The 20,351-nt window shown below is 40.8% G+C and overlaps 1 protein-coding gene across 5 annotated transcripts in view; it reads right to left on the bottom strand.

Moving 5' to 3' along the window:
* CACNA1D (calcium voltage-gated channel subunit alpha1 D) overlaps positions 1-20,351 on the bottom strand; it is a 305,082-nt gene that overhangs the window by 124,258 nt on the left and 160,473 nt on the right. For 4 of the 5 annotated variants that reach the window (XM_053220348.1, XM_053220346.1, XM_053220349.1 and 1 more), the window contains exon 8: positions 14,336-14,439. In XM_053220348.1, the coding sequence (XP_053076323.1) occupies positions 14,336-14,439 (104 nt within the window). Of the gene's footprint in view, positions 1-14,335; positions 14,440-14,980; positions 15,085-20,351 lie in introns of all 5 variants that reach the window. The other variant, XM_027038967.2, reaches the window with a different exon arrangement.

Here is a 20,351-nt window from a genome sequence, read left to right on the forward strand (position 1 = left end):
TATGAACAATGTATGAGTACATACGATGCTCTATACTCTTGCCAACACTTGGTATTGTCTTTTTTATTTTAGCTATTCTACTACATATGTAGTGGTATTTCATTGCAGTTTAGCTTGCACTTCCCAGGTGGCTGATGATATTGAAATCTTTACATGCACATTGGCTGTTTTTGTATATTCTTTTACAAAGTATTTGTTCAAGTCTTTTGCCAATCTTTAATTGGGTTATATTTGTAGCTGTTAAGAGTTCTTTGCATATTCTAGCTACAGCTCTTTCAGATTATCTATCTATCTATCTACCCATCCAGAGAGAAAATATTTCCCCCAGTGTGTGGAAACTCTCTCAATTTCTTGTTTCTTAAGACAAAAAATCATCTGAAAGTTTATATTTTTAGCTGTTTAATTAGATCTATGGTCCATTTCAAGTCAGTGTTTGTGTCTGGTGTGACCTAAGGGTCATGGTGTCTTTTTTTTTTTTTTTTTTAGCTTAAAAAATCATCTTTTCTCCACTGCATTATTTAGCACCTTTGTAAAAAACCAATTGACCCTATATATTTCTGGATTTTCTATTCCATTCAATTATTTTACATATCTATCTTTATACCAAAATGACACTATATTTACTTTGCATTTTGGTAAGTCTTAAAACCAGGCAGTGTAAGTCCTTCAACTTTGTTCTTTGTCAAGATTGTTTTGGTTATTATTTGGTAATCTGCAATTATATGTGAATTTTGGAATCAGCTTGTCAGTTTCTAAAAAGAAAACTATTAATTTTTATGAATGAGATGCCATTGAATACACAGAAAATTGGAGGAAAATGGACATATTAACAATATTGTGTCTTCCAATCAATGATAAGACATCGTCATTTATTTAGACCAGTTTTAATTTTATTAATCAGTGTTTTGTAATCTTCAGTGTATGGATCTTCCATATCTTTCTTTATTTTTATTCCTAAGAATTCTAATTTGTTGATGCTATTATAAATATGTTCTCAAATTTCAGTTTCCACATGCTTGCAGCTTCTATACAGGAATAAAATTAATTTTTGTATACTGACCTTGTATCCTGTGACCTTGCTACATTCACTTATTAATTCTAACAGGTCTTTGGTCACTTTGTGAATAGAAATGAGTTTTTGCTTTCTAATCATTCTGCCTTTTCTTTTTCTTGCCTTAATGCACTAGCCAGTACTTCCAGTACAATGTTGAATAAAAGCAGTAAGAGAGGAATGATTACCTTGTTTCTAATCTTAGGGAAAAAAGCATTCGGTCTTTCACCATTAAAGATAGTTATAGTTTTGTGAGGTTTTAGTTTTAGTTTTTTTGTTTTTTTGTAGATGACCTTCTTTTTCAGATTGAGGAAGTTAACATATATTCCCAGTTTGCCCAGTTTTTATTATGGTTATAGAACACTGTCAGTGTCATTTTCTATATTTACTGAGATTATCATGTAATTTTTCTCCTTCATTTGGTTCATATGTTAAATTACATTGTTTCCAACAGTGAACCAACTTTGTATTTTTCGTATAAACCCCACTTGGTCTTGAAGTATTGTTCCTTTCCTATTGCTAGATTAAATTCGCTAATATTTGAGAATTTTTATGTCCTATTAGTGAAAGATGTTATTATTAGGTCTCTTTAGTTTTGGTATTGAGGTTATTCTGGCCTCATAAAATGATTTGGAAAATGTTCACTCAATCAATTATCTACAAAAGTTTTTCCTAGGAGTAGCATTATTTCTTTGTAAGTTGTTTAACAAAATTCACTTTTGGGATCAAGTCCTCTAGTTATCTTTGAGAGAGAAGGTTTGTGATTTTGAATTCCATTTAAAAAGCAAATATAGGGCTCCTTGGTTTTTTATTTCAAATCAGTTCTGATAAGCTATGTTTTTCAAAGAATGTGCCCATTTCTCCTATGTTTTACCCTATTCTCTTGCTAGTGTTTTAATGTCTGTGTTGATGTCCCTCTTTTATTTCTAATACTGATAATTTATAATTTGCTTTTTCTGTTTTGATTAGCCTTGCTAGGGATTTATTGATTTTAGTAAGCTTTTCAGAGAGTCCACTTTTGTCTGTTTTTTTTTTATTTTTTTTTAATGTTTATTTATTTTTGAAGGAGAGAGAGAGAGACAGAGTGTGAGCAGGGGAGGGGAAGAGAGAGAGGGAGACACAGAATCGGAAGCAGGCTCCAGGCTCCGAGCCGTCAGCACAGAGCCCGACGCGGGGCTCGAACTCACAAACCGCGAGATCATGACCTGAGCCGAAGTCGGACGCTTAACCGACTGAGCCACCCAGGCGCCCCTGTCTTTGTTTTTTTTAATTAATGTTTTAATATGAAATTTATTGTCAAATGGTTTCCATACAACACCCAGTGCTCATCCCAACAGGTGCCCTCCTCAATGCCCACCACCCACTTTCCCCTCCCTCCCACCCCCCCATGAACCCTCAGTTTATTCTCAGTTTTTAAGAGTCTCTTATGGTTTGGCTCCCTCCCTCTCTTTTTTTGTTTTTCCCTTCCCCTCCTCCATGGTCTTCTGTTAAGTTTCTCAGGATCCACATAAGAGTGAAAACATATGGTATCTGTCTTTCTCTGTATGACTTATTTCACTTAGCATAACACTCTCCAGTTCCATGGCTACAAAAGGCCATATTTCATTCTTTCTCATTGCCAAGTAGTATTCCATTGTGTATTGTGTTTCCTATTTTATTGACTTCTGTTATTATTTATTTTCCACTTAAGTTGGACAAATTTTTGCTCTTCTTTTTCTAGATAATAATGTAGCTCATTGAATTTAAACCTTTCTTCTTTAGTAATATAAGGTTTGAAGCTATAACTTTCCCTCCTAGCACTCCTTTAGGTGGACAAGGTAAATTCTGGCATGTTGTATTTTCGTTATTTAGGTTAAAATATTTTATAATATTTATTGTAATACTTCTCCTTGAATTGTAAGTTAGAGTTATTTAATTTCCAAATATTTGGGGAACTGTCTAGACAGCTTGTGATTGACTTCTACTTCACATTTATTGCTGTTAGAAAAAAACACACTTCTAAGATTTCAATCTTGTGAGATTGAGTGATACTTTTACTGCCCATATGTGGTCTACCTTGATTAATGTCCCTTGTGCTTTTGAACAGAATGTGTATTCTGTAGTTACTGGATATAGTGTTCTATAATTATCAATTATCTCAATTTGGTTGATAGTGTTTAGATATTATCTATTTTTAGTGTTTTTGATCTCCTTGCTCTATCAATTATCAAAAGGGGATTATAAGAACTTTCATCGATGTTTGTGGTTTTATCAGTTTCTCCACTTAATTTTTACAGCTTTTCCTTCATGTATTTTAAGGCTTATTAGGTGGCAACACATTTGGAATCATCATGTCTTCTTGATGAATTGATCCCTTTATGAGACACCTCTATCTCTGGAACTACTCCTTTTATTGACATTCCTTTTATGTGGTATTAATATAGTTACCACATTTTTTTTGGTTTTTAATCTGTGTCTTTAAATTTATAGCATCTTGCATTTTTATGCAGTCTAACAATTTGTCTTTTAATTAAAATGTGTCCATTTGCATTCAATGCAATTATTGATGTGGCTGGATTTATGCCTACCATCTTGCTATTGGTTTTTTGTTCATCCCATGTGTTCTTTGTTCCTTTCCTGCCTTATTTTGAATACCTAAATATGACTACTTTTTATGATTCCATTTTATCTCTTCTTCTGGCTTTTAAGATAACACTTTATTTTTTAAACCATTGCTCTAGAGATTCATATATGCATCCTTAACTTACTACAGTCCAGCATGAATTTATAGTATATTGCTTCACATATAATGTAAGAACATTACAATAGTAAAGTTCCATTTAATTCTATCTTTTGTGCTATTGTTGTCATATAGGGTTTTTTTTTTTTTTACAATTATAGTCCCCATAGAACTGTTATTATTTTCATCATCTTTTAAAGAAATTTAGAAATGAGGAAAATTCTCTATTCATGTTTACCATTTTTGGTATTCCTTTTTTTTATGTATATATATTTTTAATCTGGTATTATTTTCTTTAGCCTGAGGAACTTCCTTTAACACTTCCTGTAGTACAGATTTGCTAGTGAACAATCCTCTCTGAAGATTTCTTTAATTCATCTTAACCTTTTTGAAGAATGTTTTGCTGAATACAGAATTCTGTTTTTTTTTTCTTTCAGCTCTTGCAAGATGCCATTCCATTGTTCTATGGCTTACATTATTTTGAAAATAAATCAGTGTATGATCTTACTATCCCCCTGCATATAATTGCCTTTCCTTTCTGGCTTCTTTTCAAATACTCTAGTTTTTATTCTCAGCAATTTGAATTTGATGTGTCTAGATGTGCTTCTCCTCATGTTTCTACTGCCTAGGGTTAATAAAGCATCCTGGACTTCGAATTTATAGTTTTCAAAAAAAATTGCAACATTTCAGCCATTGTTTCTTTAAAAATTGTTTTCCTCTCCAATCTCTCCTTTACTTCTGGGACTCAAGTTCCACATATATCAGATTATTATTGTCCTAAGACTTCATTGATCTTTTTTCTCTTCCAGTGTTCCATCTGCTATTTATTCCAGATATTGTATTGCCTCGATTTCTCTGCTAAGATTTGCCATCTGTTTCTTTAATATATCCATCCTTTCCTTCCATTCTTTACACAGGTTTATAGTAGCAATTTCAAAGTCTTTGACTCCTAACTGCAGCACTGCTGTCATCTCTCAATTTCTTTCCACTGACTCCCCGCCCCCCTTGATTATGGATGTTTTCCTGCATCTTTTCATATCCTGTGATCGTTAATGATGCAGAGAAACATTTGGGAGAACATCTGGATTTTGGTGTCTTCCTGTCATAGGTGTTGACTTTTGTTTTGGCAGGCATTTAATTAATTGGCCACTTAACCTGAACCTTTTGAGGCTTGTTTTTAAGCTCTGTTAAGGCAGGCCTAGAGTAGCTCTTACTGTAGTAGTAAAGTAGCCCCCCTTTCAAGGCCTAGCTTATCTGAAGTCTCAACTGAATGTCCAATGTATTCATCAAGGTCAGTCCCATCCAACTGGTCAGAACTCTGTTTCCCAGCATCGGAGGTTTCCAGCAGCTCACAGCTTTCTAAACAGCTGTTCTCCACCATGCCTCGATAGTCTCGCCTGGCACACAGCAGCTTAGTTTATAATCAAGGATTTAAGAGAATCCCTGGTTAGATTTCTGGAGCCCCTTCTCTGCACCCCTCTCCAGTACTCTGCCCTGAAAACTCCAGCTGTCTCGGCAGCCTGCACTCTGCTCTTTGCCTCTTCAGCAAATAGACTGCTGTTCTCTGCTGGGCTCTGCCTCTCCGTGCCACAATTCTGCAAGTGTCTCCAGGCAGAAGGCCAGGACAATTGTGGGGCTTTACTTCATGTGTTTCCCTTCTCTTAGGGATCCTAAGCCTGTGCTGCCTATTTCTATTGTCTGGGGAAAAAAAAACTGCTTCATATATCTTGGCCAGTTTTACAGCCGTTTATGGTAAAAGGTCCACTCTGGAACTGTTACTATGTTGTGGCTGGAAGCAGATTTTAACAGTCTGAAATTGGTCTCCTCATATCCATTCATACTGTGGCAGCCAGAGTGATTTCTCTACGCAAATTTTTCCATTTTGTCACAAAAATTTTCAAATTTTCATAGAAGTAGAAAGAATTATGCAGGGAACATCCGTATGCCTACCACCTAAATTTCACAATTAACATTTCCTACATTTTCTCTATCACCTATCGCCTATCACTTTATCATCCTTCTACCCATTCACAAAGTCATCTTATTTTTTTGACGCATTTGAAGGTAAGGTGAAGACATCATAACACAGAATAATTTTCATAAAACCCATATAGTCACATACATCCTGCTTAAAATTCATCAATGGTTCCTTTACCCTTCAGCTAACGACCAAAATCTGTGACATGACCTAGAACGACGTTTACTGATCTGGGTCTTGCTGATCAGTCTTCTTTTTTCCACCCTTCTCTCCCTGTTCCCTGGGTGCCTGCCACCCTGGTTTGCTCAGTTACTCCAACATCCTCTGCTCCTTCCTACTGCAGGGCCTTGCATAACTTTTCCTTTGTCTGGAATGCCCTCCCTCAGCCTCCTTCCCCATCTTGCCTGGATATGATGGCGACTCATTCATTCTTCTCTGCCTCAGCCCCTAGATGTCAGCTCTACCCTTTCAATACTCACAGCACTACCTACCTTTCTTTCAAAGAATTTACAGAAGTTTATAACTATAATCTTTGTCTCCTCCATTAGATAAAAGAAGCTTCATAAAGACAAAAACTCTGCTTTGTCTCATTGTTAGAAACCCAGTGCCTAGTAGGTACTTGGCAAATGTATATCCTACCAGAGGTATGCATTAAATAAGTCATTTTTTTTTCTTAACAAATCTCAGAGAAGAAAAGTATCTAGCAGGATTTTCTGCTTCTTATTAGTCTGTTATGTTGAACCCAACCAAGCAGTACAGGGTCAGCCCTCAATACTGCCTCCAGGCATATTTTCCTAGTCCAGACTGGTGAGGCACACAGTCATTCAGAAAGTCCTCCAGAGACAGGAAACCCACAATTTTTCTGTGCTCTTCTAGACAGTCTAAATTCTTATAACACTGTGGACCCATATCTTCATTTGATTCTCAGAGATACAGCTCTGAATATCAGTCTTGTTTTGTTTCAGAGGGAAAACTTTTTAATGACACCTTTAAGGGTTTAAAACCAGACACTGCTCAATAACTCGCTTCCATCCCTCTACCCACGTGCTCTCGTCTCCCACGCCAGGGCAATAATCACTGCTCCCCTCCACTTTGTGGGACCTGGGAAAGCGGACTCGTGAGGCAGGATACATCTGCTGAAATATTAAAATGAAACTCCAAGAAAGGAACAACGGCTGAACTTTAATAAAGAAGAGCTCCCTGTACTATGAACATACTGGTCTTTGCATGCTGAGCTGCCCACCTCTACCAACACTTGATCTCTGTAAGCAGTTTTACCAGCCTGCCCAAGAATATGACACGGAATGAAAAAAAAAAAAAAAGACATAAGGTTGACGGTAGCTTCTTAGGAGCAATCATCAATATGTTTCTCCCAAGAAGTCAAATGATTAAATTCATAAACATCCCTCTCATTGTAAAAGGGATAGCAATTATTAATGCCTCCATTCGAAAGGGGAGCACAGGAAAATTATGGCTTTAATTTTGACCATTAAGTTACCAGCAAGTTTATGAAGAGCTGGGTCTGTGTACGAAAGTACTGTAATGAATTCTCTCCCCCCAGGACTTGGAATCAACAGACTAAATAGCCCTGCCCTGCAACACCGATGCCTGCAACTACGTCTCCCCTTCTCCTGGGCTGTACATCAACCACCCAGAGGGTGGTGGAGGGAAGACAGCGGCGGGAGCAGCTGCTGCTTCACACAGAGCTCTCCAACGGCAAAATGGGTGCCCAGGAGGGCACACGTGGCCAGAGGTGCCCCCCTGGTCCTCAGAGGCCTTTGCTATGCCTTATGAAAAAAGGAACTCAGTCAGGAACAGATGATAGCCACAGCTGACAAGCGAGAGAGCTCTACTGAATCTGTTGCTAGTGCCTGGCTGCTGTCCACCGCTGTTGCCAGGGAAACAGACGTCAGCTTGATGGAAACAAGGATCAGCGAAAACTTTCACTTACCTCGTTTCCACCGATCCCAACAGCCATTTCTATGGAAACAGTAGCTGCGAGCCAGCGCCAGAGAGGTTACCACTCACTTGTTAATGTCAGGTGTGGCTACCAGCCTGTGCACTTCAGGTACCATGGTACCAACAGCACCAGGATGCTGCTGCCAGCTACCCCCGACAGCCTTTTAACTCTGCAACAAGAAAGTTCAGTGTTGAAACGTATATATTAATGTTGAGCTTGGTTCTTCATCAGTAAAAGGAAATATAGCATTCTTCCATTCAAAGCCAAAGTGGGGTTTAATCCCTTGTTCTACCAAAGCCAAACCAGGTGAAGTTACTAAAGAGCCATGGATCTTTCCCTCAACCTTTGACCTCACTCAGGTTACTTCCATGTTCAAGAAAAGAAACATCCTCCAACTGTGTGGACACATCTTTCACATATTAGCCTACTCAAACCAAAGACAAACCCAGCTAAATTATGTGAGCATTATTTTGCTACAAGTGATCATTAAAGATGCCTCTGTCTGGAGTTCTGGCAGCATGATCCTCATAATCACTAATTACACAAAGAAAAATCTATTTTTTTAAATCGTATGATCTACCGAAAACCCTGTACCCTCTTTTTCATTTCTAGATTAGACTTCTATGTGCCTTCTCAGTCTGCCAGTCAAGATATGAAATTAATCCTTGAACTCAGTACAACTTGGGTCTGTGATATAGTGGCACCCAATCATACTGGCAGCCCAGTTACCCCATTACCTAACAACACCCCTTCAAGGCTATAAGCAACCCAACTACTCTTCTAAGATGAGATATACCAGAGGAGTATGTATAGAAGAAATTCTAGTGTTCATTTTCAATCAGCAGATGCTGGTGAAGTGTTGAATGAGAGCAAAATCTAATCCCAGTCATGAATAATTTATATATTTATGCCTATTCCAAGAGGTTATGTCTCCACTTAGAAAATATTCACAAGTGATACAACTATCATCTCCCTGCTATGTTTTGTCTCCTGAGCCAACATTCAAGGGGAGGAAATCAGAGGCAATCTCTGACCTACCATGGGTCATGACAGTATGAATTCAAATGGACTAGGGTGCAAATGATGGTGCCCCAAACCTGATCCTATTCCGCAAAATCTTGATATAACACAGTTCATACTTCACCACTACCACTACCTCTCCCTCCCCATTCTCTTTATATTGCTATTTCTTAGTAAAATAGCCATGCCTGAGTCTTTGTGTAGACCCTGCGATTCAATGGAACTAGAATGGGATGGAAAGACCTCAATGGTAAAACTCAGAATGATCCATTGGTTTGAAAATGGACAGGGGAAATGTTTATAGCAGCACTCTCAACAATAGCCAAATTATGGAAAGAGCCTAAATGTCCATCAACTGATGAATGGATAAAGAAATTGTGGTTTATATACACAATGGAGTACTACGTGGCAATGAGAAAGAATGAAATATGGCCCTTTGTTGCAACGTGGATGGAACTGGAGAGTGTTATGCTAAGTGAAATAAGCCATACAGAGAAAGACAGATACCATATGTGTTCACTCTTATGTGGATCCTGAGAAACTTAACAGAAGACCATGGGGGAGGGGAAGGAAAAAAAAAAAGAGGTTAGAGTGGGAGAGAGCCAAAGCATAAGAGACTCTTAAAAACTGAGAACAAACTGAGGGCTGATGGGGGGTGGGAGGGAGGGGCGGGAGGGTGATGGATACTGAGGAGGGCACCTGTTGGGATGAGCACTGGGTGTTGTATGGAAACCAATTTGACAATAAATTTCATATATTAAAAAAAAAAAAGAAAACAGAGAGGGGAAAGTGGGTGATGGGCAGTGAAGAGGGCACCTATTGGGATGAGCACTGGGTGTTGTATGGAAACCAATTTGACAATATATTATATTTAATATATAAGAAAGAAAATGGCCCTTGCTTTTCTACAATGTTTCACCTCATCCTCATCCATATTCCCTCAAAACTTCTGAAGTTAAGATAAACAGGCCTCTAGTAATATAAAATTGGATCAGTGATTTAAAAAGATACTTGTGATCTGGTAAACTGAAACTTATTGGGACACAAAGAACACAGATTAATTTAGAGATAAAGGACTTTGAATGTACAGATGTGGGCTGGGTTTACATTCAATCTTAGGTCACAAAACCTAATTTACAAAGAATATTCTAACAGATGAAGCCTGTTTAAGAAAGTGTTTCAAATATTTTCCCTAAGATGTTGACAAAACCAAAGCTTTGAATTCATAGACAAGTTAAAAATGATTTTAATCTGTTCCTTAAAGCAGACCCAGGAGGTGGTTTATGTAATAATATCCTTCAGTAATCATTGGCTTATGTCATTATATATACACGTGTGTATGCAATAAAACACTTAAAAATATTCTAGAACTTTGACTTTCCACTGAAGCAAGCCAATCTTGGTCAATTATTATTAGTTTAAAAGGGCTGGGTTGATTAGATTTTTCTTGCATCAAATCACATTTTATATACTCTCACTCAAGCCACCACAGTAACAAAGAGCAAGTATGCTATGCTCTAGCTCACTGAATCCTCGAGCAACAAAATGTGGTTGGTATTATTAACTCCATTGCACAGACCAGGAAAGTGAGGCTCAAATAGATAAGTAATTTGCCCCAAATCTCACAGTTGGTAAAAGGTAGAGCAAAGAATCAAGTCTTGGCTATCTAACTCTAAAGCCAGTCTGATTAACTACGATGCTACAGAAATACCATGCCCCCAAATTTGTGAATAAAAAAATCACTGTCAGAGAGAACTTGAGTCACAACCATTTGAAACTGCAAAATTAGCTGACAAAGAACCTCCAAGGCTTCTGTTTGAGGGGGCGCAGAGTACAGAATTAATGTGTATACAAAGCTCATTTCTCTTGGTCATTTTATGGGAAATCCAGAAAATGGTACACTTTAATTTCCAAAGAGCCCCCGTGTCTATTCCCGCTTCACCCAGAAAGGGGACTAGGATTTAGGTCCATGGATTTAGGATGAAGACACATTCAATGAGTAAAATCCTTAACTTCCACATTCATTACCAGATATAAAACCAGTAACCCTATAGGGAAAGCTGCAGGATGGGACCATCCGTATTTGAGGGACAAAGAGATGGAAGCTCAGGATTACAAGTAAAGTCCCCAGAGTTGGTGTGTGACAATGGCAGGACCAGAACCCAGGTCTTCTCATCTACCAATCTCTTCTTGGGGGCCTGAACCACACCTTGGGGGCCGTACCACAGGTATGCCTGGCATCAGGTGGGTCTTGCAGGGGAAGAGGTGAACCCACAGCCCGGGACCACCATTCTTCCCCCTGAGAATCTGGCAGGGATTCTAAAGAAACAAAGCACTGGAACACCAATAGCCCTCTTATTTTGCTTGTTTACTGACAAAAACCTCAAAAAGGACAAGAAGTTAAATGAACAATTTTAAAAGTAAAAAAAAAAAATCACCAATCTTCTAAAACAAACAAAAAAACCATCATGAGAAGAGACATAATCTGCCTGACTTATAGACTTACATGAGACATTCTTTCCAATCCCTGGTCATAACGGGACCATCTCCGCAGTGACAACTTCATGTAAAATTGCAACATGAGCTAGAGACATTCCTGGCTCCCCTGCCCCAACCCCCCATAGAGCACTATCGTCAGGGAGCAAAGTCTTCATCTGTGTTCACGCTTGGTGACACAGGGTGTACAGTTCATAAACTTCATACTCACCTTGAGAAAAGGAGCTGTTGTAAAACCAAAGATTTTTCCAAAGCTTAGAATGCTTTACAAATGTACCAACACCAGATCGGGTGTGCATATTAAAATCAGTTCACGAATACAATAGGATGGCATGGCCACATGAAAAAAGAAAAAGCCAAGTAGCAGAAACAAGTATTTCCAAGTAGTTAACAGACTTAAAGACACACAAGCATCATTTAGCGATCCTTCACCAGAAGGCAATAGCATGGTCTTAAGTTTCTAAAACGGGAGGCTTTTAATTCAGTGCTTTAAGGATTACATGTGTGCTGGTCTGGTGGTCCCTAAGGGGCTATGCAATGGAAGTCATCTTGCTTTTAATATTTACATCCCTCTGGTTTTGTGATCCCATTAGCGTTTCCTAAAAAAAAAAATTGTGAAGAACTCTAAGGTTGAAGCAAATTTTTAAAAATTTCACAAGAAAATGCATACGAATGACTTCTTTTGATTTTTTGATTTTTGATTTTGTTGCTTTGGGGACCAGTCAAGGGGGAGTTGCTGGGCAGAGGAGTGGGGAATTGTTGGGGAGGTGGGAGCATGTCGTCATCATCGGTCTTCCCCCGCAGACGCCTTATCGCCTTTCAAGAGCCAGTTCACAGACATGCAGTCTTCACAGCCCCTTGGTCTACACCCCTGCTCCAGCTCTGCCATCCTGCACTGCTTGACAACAGTCTGCCCACCAGACAACAGAAGCCTGAGCCCAGAGCCTCTGTGTCTTAGACATCTGGCTTGCCTAACCTCTGGCTCAGCAGGAAATGCTAGGCAAACTCGCGAGCATGGCTAAAGGCTCTGCCCGGCAGCCTCGGTTCTCACTTTACACCCAGTACCTCTCCACACTACCTTCCAGAGTGGCCTCATGCTGGAGACCCCTCAGCGTGCGGCCCTTAGGAGCTGGGGAACAGCAGGAAGGGACTGTGGAAATCACTGGGAAGTCTTGGATTTTAAAAATTCACATGCCATTGCATTCTCCTTCAGAAGGGATGTAGTTTTGCTTCGGTACAAAAATGTTTTAAAATTACTTATTGTTTTCCCTAGAATATATCCCAGTAACCTGGTTGTTCCATGAGCATGTACTGTTTTTATCCTCCATAGGGGTCAACATTTAATGCCCACCATTATAATAAGGAGCCCCTCCTCTCATCTCCCCCCCCCCCCCCCCCCCCCGTTTTTAGCTGCTTCATCACAGCTGGGCGATGGCTCCTGCTCCGGGAAGCTCAGAGATAAGGCATGTCACTGGCACTGTTAAAATTAGTCGTTTCCATGGCCTCAGTCAGTTTGGTTGAACTTGGGAGACGTGGGGAGCCAAGGACTGCAGCACGGAGTTGCTGTTAACCCTGTGTGGACTGTTCCTGACGCAAAACCAGAGCTGTGCTGTTTCTCCAGGGATAAATTCCACCCTTCTAAGCCCAATGCTAACCTGAGTCCACAGAGACTCATCAGGATGAAAGCACTTTTAAAGTGTTCAAACTTTAAAACAAGGGCTTGCAGGGCCATTCATCGGTAGACAGAAGGAAGCTTTGCTGGGAGTGGATGATGCTGTCATACCCTCAACCCGACCCAGTCCCCATTCCCCTCACCGGGCCATCTCTTGAGGGGGTCCTCCCGCCACAGCGTGTATCCACGGTGTAAAACTGACCACATATATTATCCCCTGAAGACAGGCAGGGCAGTTTAGAGGGTAGACGAGGAAAGGAAGCAGAGGTGAAGGACAAGCTGTGAGCCCTGCTCTGGAAAAGGCAGTGTTCAGAGAGATGCAACACAGGATTCCTCAGGGACTCAGCATTCCACAAAGGCATCGCACCCCCTGCCCCCCACCCGAGACACAGGCTTGGGAAGAAGAAGAAAAAACAGGTGAGGATACACTCACGTGGCATCAAGTGTACCACCTCAAGTATTTCCTGAGGATGTGTGAGTGCAGTGGGTAACAAAGGCTCTTCCGGGGGGAGGTGGGCACCCCCGGCCCCCAGCAGCGGTTATGCTCAGAAGCAGCTTCTGGGAGAGCCCAGAGAGCCCCTTCTCCCTTCTAGGGGTGCTCCCCTTTCTGTGTGTCTGCGGGTGGGGAGGATACAGAGTCACCCGAGGGGCTTCGGACAGCATCTCCAAGTATGGGCAGGGCAGAGCCCAGGAATACCAGGATCCCCTTCCAGAGGCAGCCTCCACTCTCTACAGAGACTCCTCTCCATGGGGAGTCATCCACTAAGTGGGGGCAGCAAACTGAAATTTCAAACATGGTGAACGAGTGGTAGGGACTATAAGCCCCATAGGAAGTGTATTTGTAAAAGCTGGTCATTACTCTGCATTAAAGATTTCACAAGTTAAGACCAATCATGAATTAGAGGGATAGTTCTCATAGTGACAGTAGCAGACAACCAAGCAAATAAATGACTTGAAGGATGTAAGATTTTTGAAATTGTTCAGGGTTTATGTGCGAATCTAGGTTTATTCCTCCTACTCAATAAAATCTGAAACACCCTGGAAATATTCAAGCCACACCATGGGTGACTCAAAAATGCCAGGTTATGTACTAAATGGGAATAAAGCCATGAAAGACAAAGGGCCTTTCCTGGGGGAGACCAAGGCTGGGACTCCTTTTACTCACTTGCAATCCACGTCTGCACATGGATGTACTAATGCACCTGGCTTCAGGGAACTGTTTTAATTAAATTAATAATGTTTGGCAAGCATCAGAAACACAGAACCTCACAGACAAGATACAGGCAGAGAGAATCACAGTTCAATCCAAAAGCAACACACAGAAGGCACGTCAGAGTCCACACACATGCAGAGAAGCTGCAGGGAGCAGCTGGGGGGACATGTAGAGCTGCCCCACACGTGGCACCAGCAGAGTGTGCAACATGGATCTGACTGCTTACCCACTAAGGACACCAAGAACCAGGTTAAGGACGAAAAATGAGCCAAGGATGATCAGACTAACAAAATACACCCATGGCCATTCCCATCCTATTGCATCATTTACCTGTAAAATGTAAGGAGATCAGTTATCAGTTATCCATTTACTAAAGAGCGGAGCCCCAGGAAGAGCTGCCAGACCAGACCACTCAGGGCTTTGAGTGAAGACTCGCTCTATCTTGTGTTTTCAGGTAAGGACAAGTTGTGCTGCTGAAATCTACAAATATGGCCCACCAAAAGTCAGCCAGGACCAGTTCATTTAGCTACTGTTTTGTACCAATTAATCTGCATATTTGGATCCAGACCAATAAAGCAATTATAAGTGTATCTCATTTTAGGACAAAGGGCAGGCAATGGAATCTATTTAAATCCCAAGCAACAATGCTGATTAATTTCTGGTCAATAACCATTCCATAGCTTTCTTTCATAAAGGCTGGTGAGGTTCCAGGAAGCATCTTGGTTTGGGAAGCCTCAGCAGAAGAGAAAGCATCTCAGAGGACACAGAATGTGTTTGGCACCTACCCGGCCGCCCCCATCTAGCAAAACCTGTGTGGTCTTGGCAACCATCCTTAGGACTCTGCTTTCAAGATGAAAGAGGTGTAGCTTACCCGCTCAATACACCAAGTACAAGATTTAGTACGAAAAATGACCCAAAGATGACGAGACTGACAAAATACACCCAGGGCAATTCAAATCCCATAGCATCATTCATCTGCAAGAAATAAGATAGTCTCATAGGAGCAGGTTAATAAGAGAATCTAATAAAGAGCGAGGGTCACATTAGAGACAGCATTCTATGCATTGAATTAAACATTTACTTAGATTTGAATCAGAGACAACAGTAGCCAAGTCACATTCACTATATATTCCACACACACACGCGCACACACACAAAGTGTCATCAAAGTTTGGGGGCAAATAACAGCACACTTTGACACAGGCAGGGAAATCAGCTGGAATCTGGCTCTTTCTCACTGGAAACAGTCTTGATCATGGACTTTCAAAACAGATCTTGGTAGAGGACAAAGCTTGTGCTTATCTGGAAAGTATTTTCTACCCTACCCAAGTTGTTAGAACGTCTTGCTTTTAAATTTTGTAATGGTGGAAAAGTCTTAATAGAGACAAACTTGCAACATTTAACTTGGTAAGTTCTTTAAAACAACACCTAAAATAATACATTTCCATTGGAAGCTAACCAATCCAAAGAAACCTAACCCATCTGAAATCTAGATTATCTGCCATCAGTGAGTGCAAGCAGGGCCAAATTAATGCAAACAAAGTGCTCAGAAGTCAACTAGCTGACACACATTCAAGAGTGCTTTTGGGAATGAGATGTTTCCCAACTGCACCTGAGGACAGACCCAGGAGAAGGAAAGAAGCCCTTATCCCCCCCCCCCACCCCCCCATCTAGCCTTGACCTAGATGAGCCACCTGGGAGAGCTGGCTCCAGCTGTGAGCTGACTGACACCAGGTGAGAGAAAGCTGGTCCAAAGGAACCCTGTGCTGCTACTACTGGAACAAGCTCAAGCATCACGGTCAGTCTTGGCCCCCAGGGCAGACTGTCACAGGGGAGGTTTGGTCATGAGCAGCCTTCATGCAGGAGCAAAGAGATGCTTCAAGGTTCATGGCTAGATGGAACTTGCCAGCAGCACAGGTCAGTGTTACATTAGGCAAACACTTCTCCGAGGAAGGAGGTGTTAAAGACCAGTCCAGGGACAGAATGAATGACCCCTCTGCTTGACTTTGCTGGAACACCCAGAATCTTTGGCCAGTAGAACTATATGTAGTCGGGAAGAGTGACCGTTCTTGCCTCACAGGTGAAAGCCCCTTAGGCTTTTAAGCATGTGCTTTCTTCCACATTATTTGGCTCCAGATTTTAGCTTTACAGAATGAGGCGCATGTATTTCACTATGTTTGCCTCACGCAGAAGCCAAACAGGAAAAGAGAACATAAAAAAAAAAAAAAAAAAAAAAGACCTAACATCTGTTGCCGAAGTCTAGGGAGAGGACATTAAATCCCTTATGAAACACCTGTTTGGCCACATGAAAATTGATGTGCTTAATAGAACTCGTATCACTCTGCACATCTTACACTGGCAATTAGAGTAATGAATGAACCAGGGCCGTGGCTGCAATTGTTGATCTAATTAAGCTGGATAAACTAATTTCAGCAGGAAGGCACAGGGTAATTCTTCCAAAGCAACACCACCACTAAACTTATTTAAAAACTTGGTGTGTGGAAGAGAAGAACCAGGCTGTCCAGTGTAGTGGGCCAGAGCCCAGCCTGGAGTCAGGGCCTTCCATGGAAACCTCTCTGGGCCTGTTTCCTCTCTGCAGGAGCAGTGCAGATGACAGGGGAGGGCATGCCCATGGGGTGAGGGAAGGATGTGCAAAGTCCAGGACTCCCAACAGGAGACCTCAGTCCCGCATAGCGCTGGCAAAGTCAGTGGCCAAGTCAAATGCTCTACCCGTCCTCGTTCAGGCCCCAGTCTGCTGTTCCAGGGAATGCTAGGAACGGCAGTCTGCTCCACTTGGGAGGGCACTTTTTTTTTTTTAATTAAGGAAGCTTTTAATTTCTTAGGTGTAGGTGTTGGACAGAGTCACATTTGCTTGGATCAGAAATATCAACTGGAGTGACAGCTGTGGGCTGGGGAGAAGGCCACAGCAAAGGCCACAGAAAACTGTCTAAATCTCCAGAAGGTGGGAAGAGAAATGAAACTTAGTATCTAAAGGCCAGTCTTTCTCCAAACAAAACCTTCTCAACCCAAGTCTCTTTTCAGAGGCTAGTATTCCTCAGACCCTATCATATACATGGGACAAGTCAGAACTGGTAAGCTATTCTGAAAAATACCCAAATGAAAATAAAGACTCTGCTTGGGATTTTGTCTGTGTGGTCTTTATCAACAATGAAAAACTCAGCATGAGCTGAAGCATTTCAATTTAGATTCATTTTTGAAAGATTTGTATCAAGGCCATCAGGTAGTATCACCTGGTGCCTAGAAAATAACATTCTATTTAGTTTCCTTTTCCCCCCTCATTTCAAAGCCTGAAATGTACATTCATGTCTTCAATTAAAGACCAACCTAAGGCTTTTTGGTTTTTTTCTAACTGTTGAAAACACTACTGGGAACTTGGTATACTGGTTGGGGCTCCTCTGAGTAGGGAATAAGAGAGAGGCACAGAAAGGCAAGCCCTTGGCCAGTGAGGGATGAATTTCCCAGGCGTCTTGAAGGAAGTAGACTGTCAGCGTGACCATGTGGACTTCCCATTCAAGTCTGGCAGCCAGCACCTCCAGAGGTGTGTTCATTGAGGAAAGAGCCTGGCACTAAGGCAGGAGGCTGTAAATGACTAATACATGAGTAGCTCTTTCCTGAAACCAACACTATTTCAATTTCCTACCTTTAAAGACATGTCTTTAAAGAATGTATTCTAACTGTGCATCTTGCAGATAAGAAAACTAAAGCCCAGAGAGTTCTGGTGACCTACCCAAGGCCATACACCCAGCCCTACCCAGCCTTCATGCTCTTCCCTTGACCTACACCCTGCTGCCTCCGTAGACAACAAATACGTGTGGATCATATGGCAGCTTAATTATGCTTATGGAGCTCACTTTATAAAAGAGCTCCACAAGAACTTTTTTTCCACCAGAAATTGATGATCCCACTCCCACACATCCAAACAGTTCTCTAAGTATGTTTTCCTGTATATTGGACCCACCTGTAAATTTCTCAAGACCCTGCCAGCCCTTTTCCAGAAATTCTTGAGAATTAAGGCATCAATGAGCTTGAGAACACTGCCTGAATATAAACTTGACAAGATGCAAAATAATCCCTGGCAAAGATTGTGCCCACTATATACAAACACCTGAAGGATTGAGAAATTTTCTTGCAATCAATATTTATAATCTAATCTCCCTAGTTATCTCTCGAGATGTTCCCTTTCCACCCTAGTTGTTCATAAAAACCGATATTTAAACATGGCCTTTCCACACTGAGGTGATGGGAGTGTACAATGAGAGGCAAGAGGAACTAGCATTTGTTGAGCACCTGCTCTGTGCCAGGCACCGTGCTGGTCAAGGATGTTCTGTGCTGGAACACAGCTGTGTATTTTCCACCTGACCGTGGTCCATTCAATATTAAGAAGGCTTAGTGCCTTGGCTCTTGCTTATCTCTCTGATGAGTTAATAAATATAATCAATGAATAATTAAACCTGATGTGTTTCAGAGACCTTAGTGAACTGTATGTGAGATGACTTAGCTGCCCCCTAGTGTTCTACAATGGTTCACAAACCTCTGACAGTAGGGAATACCAAGGAAAGAGTGCTGGGTTCCAGTCTAGAGCAGGGTCACCAAACTATGACGTGTGGGCCAAACCCAGCCCACCACGTGCTTTTGCACAACGCTTGAGCTAAAAATAGATTTTTCATTTTTAAATAGTTGGGGGGGTAAAAATCAAAAGACTGTCTCATGACTCATGAATGTTATATAAAACTCAAAGTTCAGTGTCCACAAATAAAATTTTAATGGAACAGAGCCACACCCATTCATTTACATGTTATCTACGGCTGCTTCTGCGTGGCATAGGCAGAAGGCAGAATTGAGTGGTTGTGACAGGGATATAATGGTCCACAAGGCCAAATATACTTACTATCTGGCCCCTTACAGATCCCTGGATCTACAAACCCCTGGATCAAGAACAACAACCACTTGCTATAGGACCCTGGGTCCTGTATGTTCAGTGGCCTCTCTGTATACCACTGCTTGGTCTTCAAAATCCAGACTTTCTACAAAGGGATACAGACTGGGATAATGTTGGTAAATTACTTGAGCTCCTCCATCAGAATAAAGATGCCCTGTAATTCACAGAGAATATAATTATTATATTGTCAAATTATTAACTCTGTCATATTAATGATAGAGATAATAATTATGCAATCCTAGGCGCTCCAAAAGCAATGGATACTTTTGTTTTTGGGTGTATGGAGTTTTCTCTCCTTTAATCACACTTTAAAGAGTTTTCACTTGCTAGACGACAGGAAAACTGTCAAGAGTCCATGTGCAAAAATGTAAAATACGGTATGAAATTGTGCATTAGTCAAGGCACATTGGATCAGGCACATTGGACAATTCACTCTGACAACAGAGAGGACAACAGAGCTGAGAACAGTCACAGATTTTTTTTTAAATCAAGATGTTGTTTCCCTTTACCATTTGCAGGGATGGGGAGGATCAGATTTTGGGCTATTTGGATGAAGCGTTTTCTATTTATCAGAAACTTCAAGGCAAAACCAGGATTGAGATCTCAACTAATCTAACTAGGATTTGCAACTCAGAAGTTAACACTGACAATGAACCCTTTACCTAATTTGAAGGTCCCCTTGCCTTGGCCATGATCTTGGCTCATCCAATATAATTTCCCTCCTTCTTCCTCTTCATGAAAGACATTATCTTATGAATATATAGACATGCATGCCCACACACACGCATGCGCACACACACACATGCACATTCTCTCTTTCCTAGGACAATAAGAAAAAGGAAGGGAAAAGAGAAACAAGATACAACATGTTAGTGATGCTTAAAACTTTTTACTAAACTGGACTCATGCTTTGGAGAAGAAGATAAAAATATACCTTCTTTGCATAACATTGAATATATAGAGATTTCTACAACCCTGTAAGCATGGTGTTCATTGGTGAAGGGAAGCAAAACCTATTTAAAACCATTGTGTGCTGTGGTCTCTGAAGTTATAAAGGAATATGAAGCCCTATAGAGTATCCACAATGTAGATACTGCCAAAGCTAATTCTCAATCTGTAGGCCTTCTAACTAAAGACTGCCCATTCAAGAAAGTACTTTATTACTAACTGCCTTTTAACCAATAATTATTGGAATCCTGATTAATCTCATTTGAACTTGGGTTTAGGCTCAAAATCTGCACATCAGCTGGTTTTTCCCAGCAATCTGTGCCATGGAAAATAA

This window comes from Acinonyx jubatus, chromosome A2, assembly GCF_027475565.1.
Source record: "Acinonyx jubatus isolate Ajub_Pintada_27869175 chromosome A2, VMU_Ajub_asm_v1.0, whole genome shotgun sequence".
NCBI classification, from domain to species: domain Eukaryota; kingdom Metazoa; phylum Chordata; class Mammalia; order Carnivora; family Felidae; genus Acinonyx; species Acinonyx jubatus.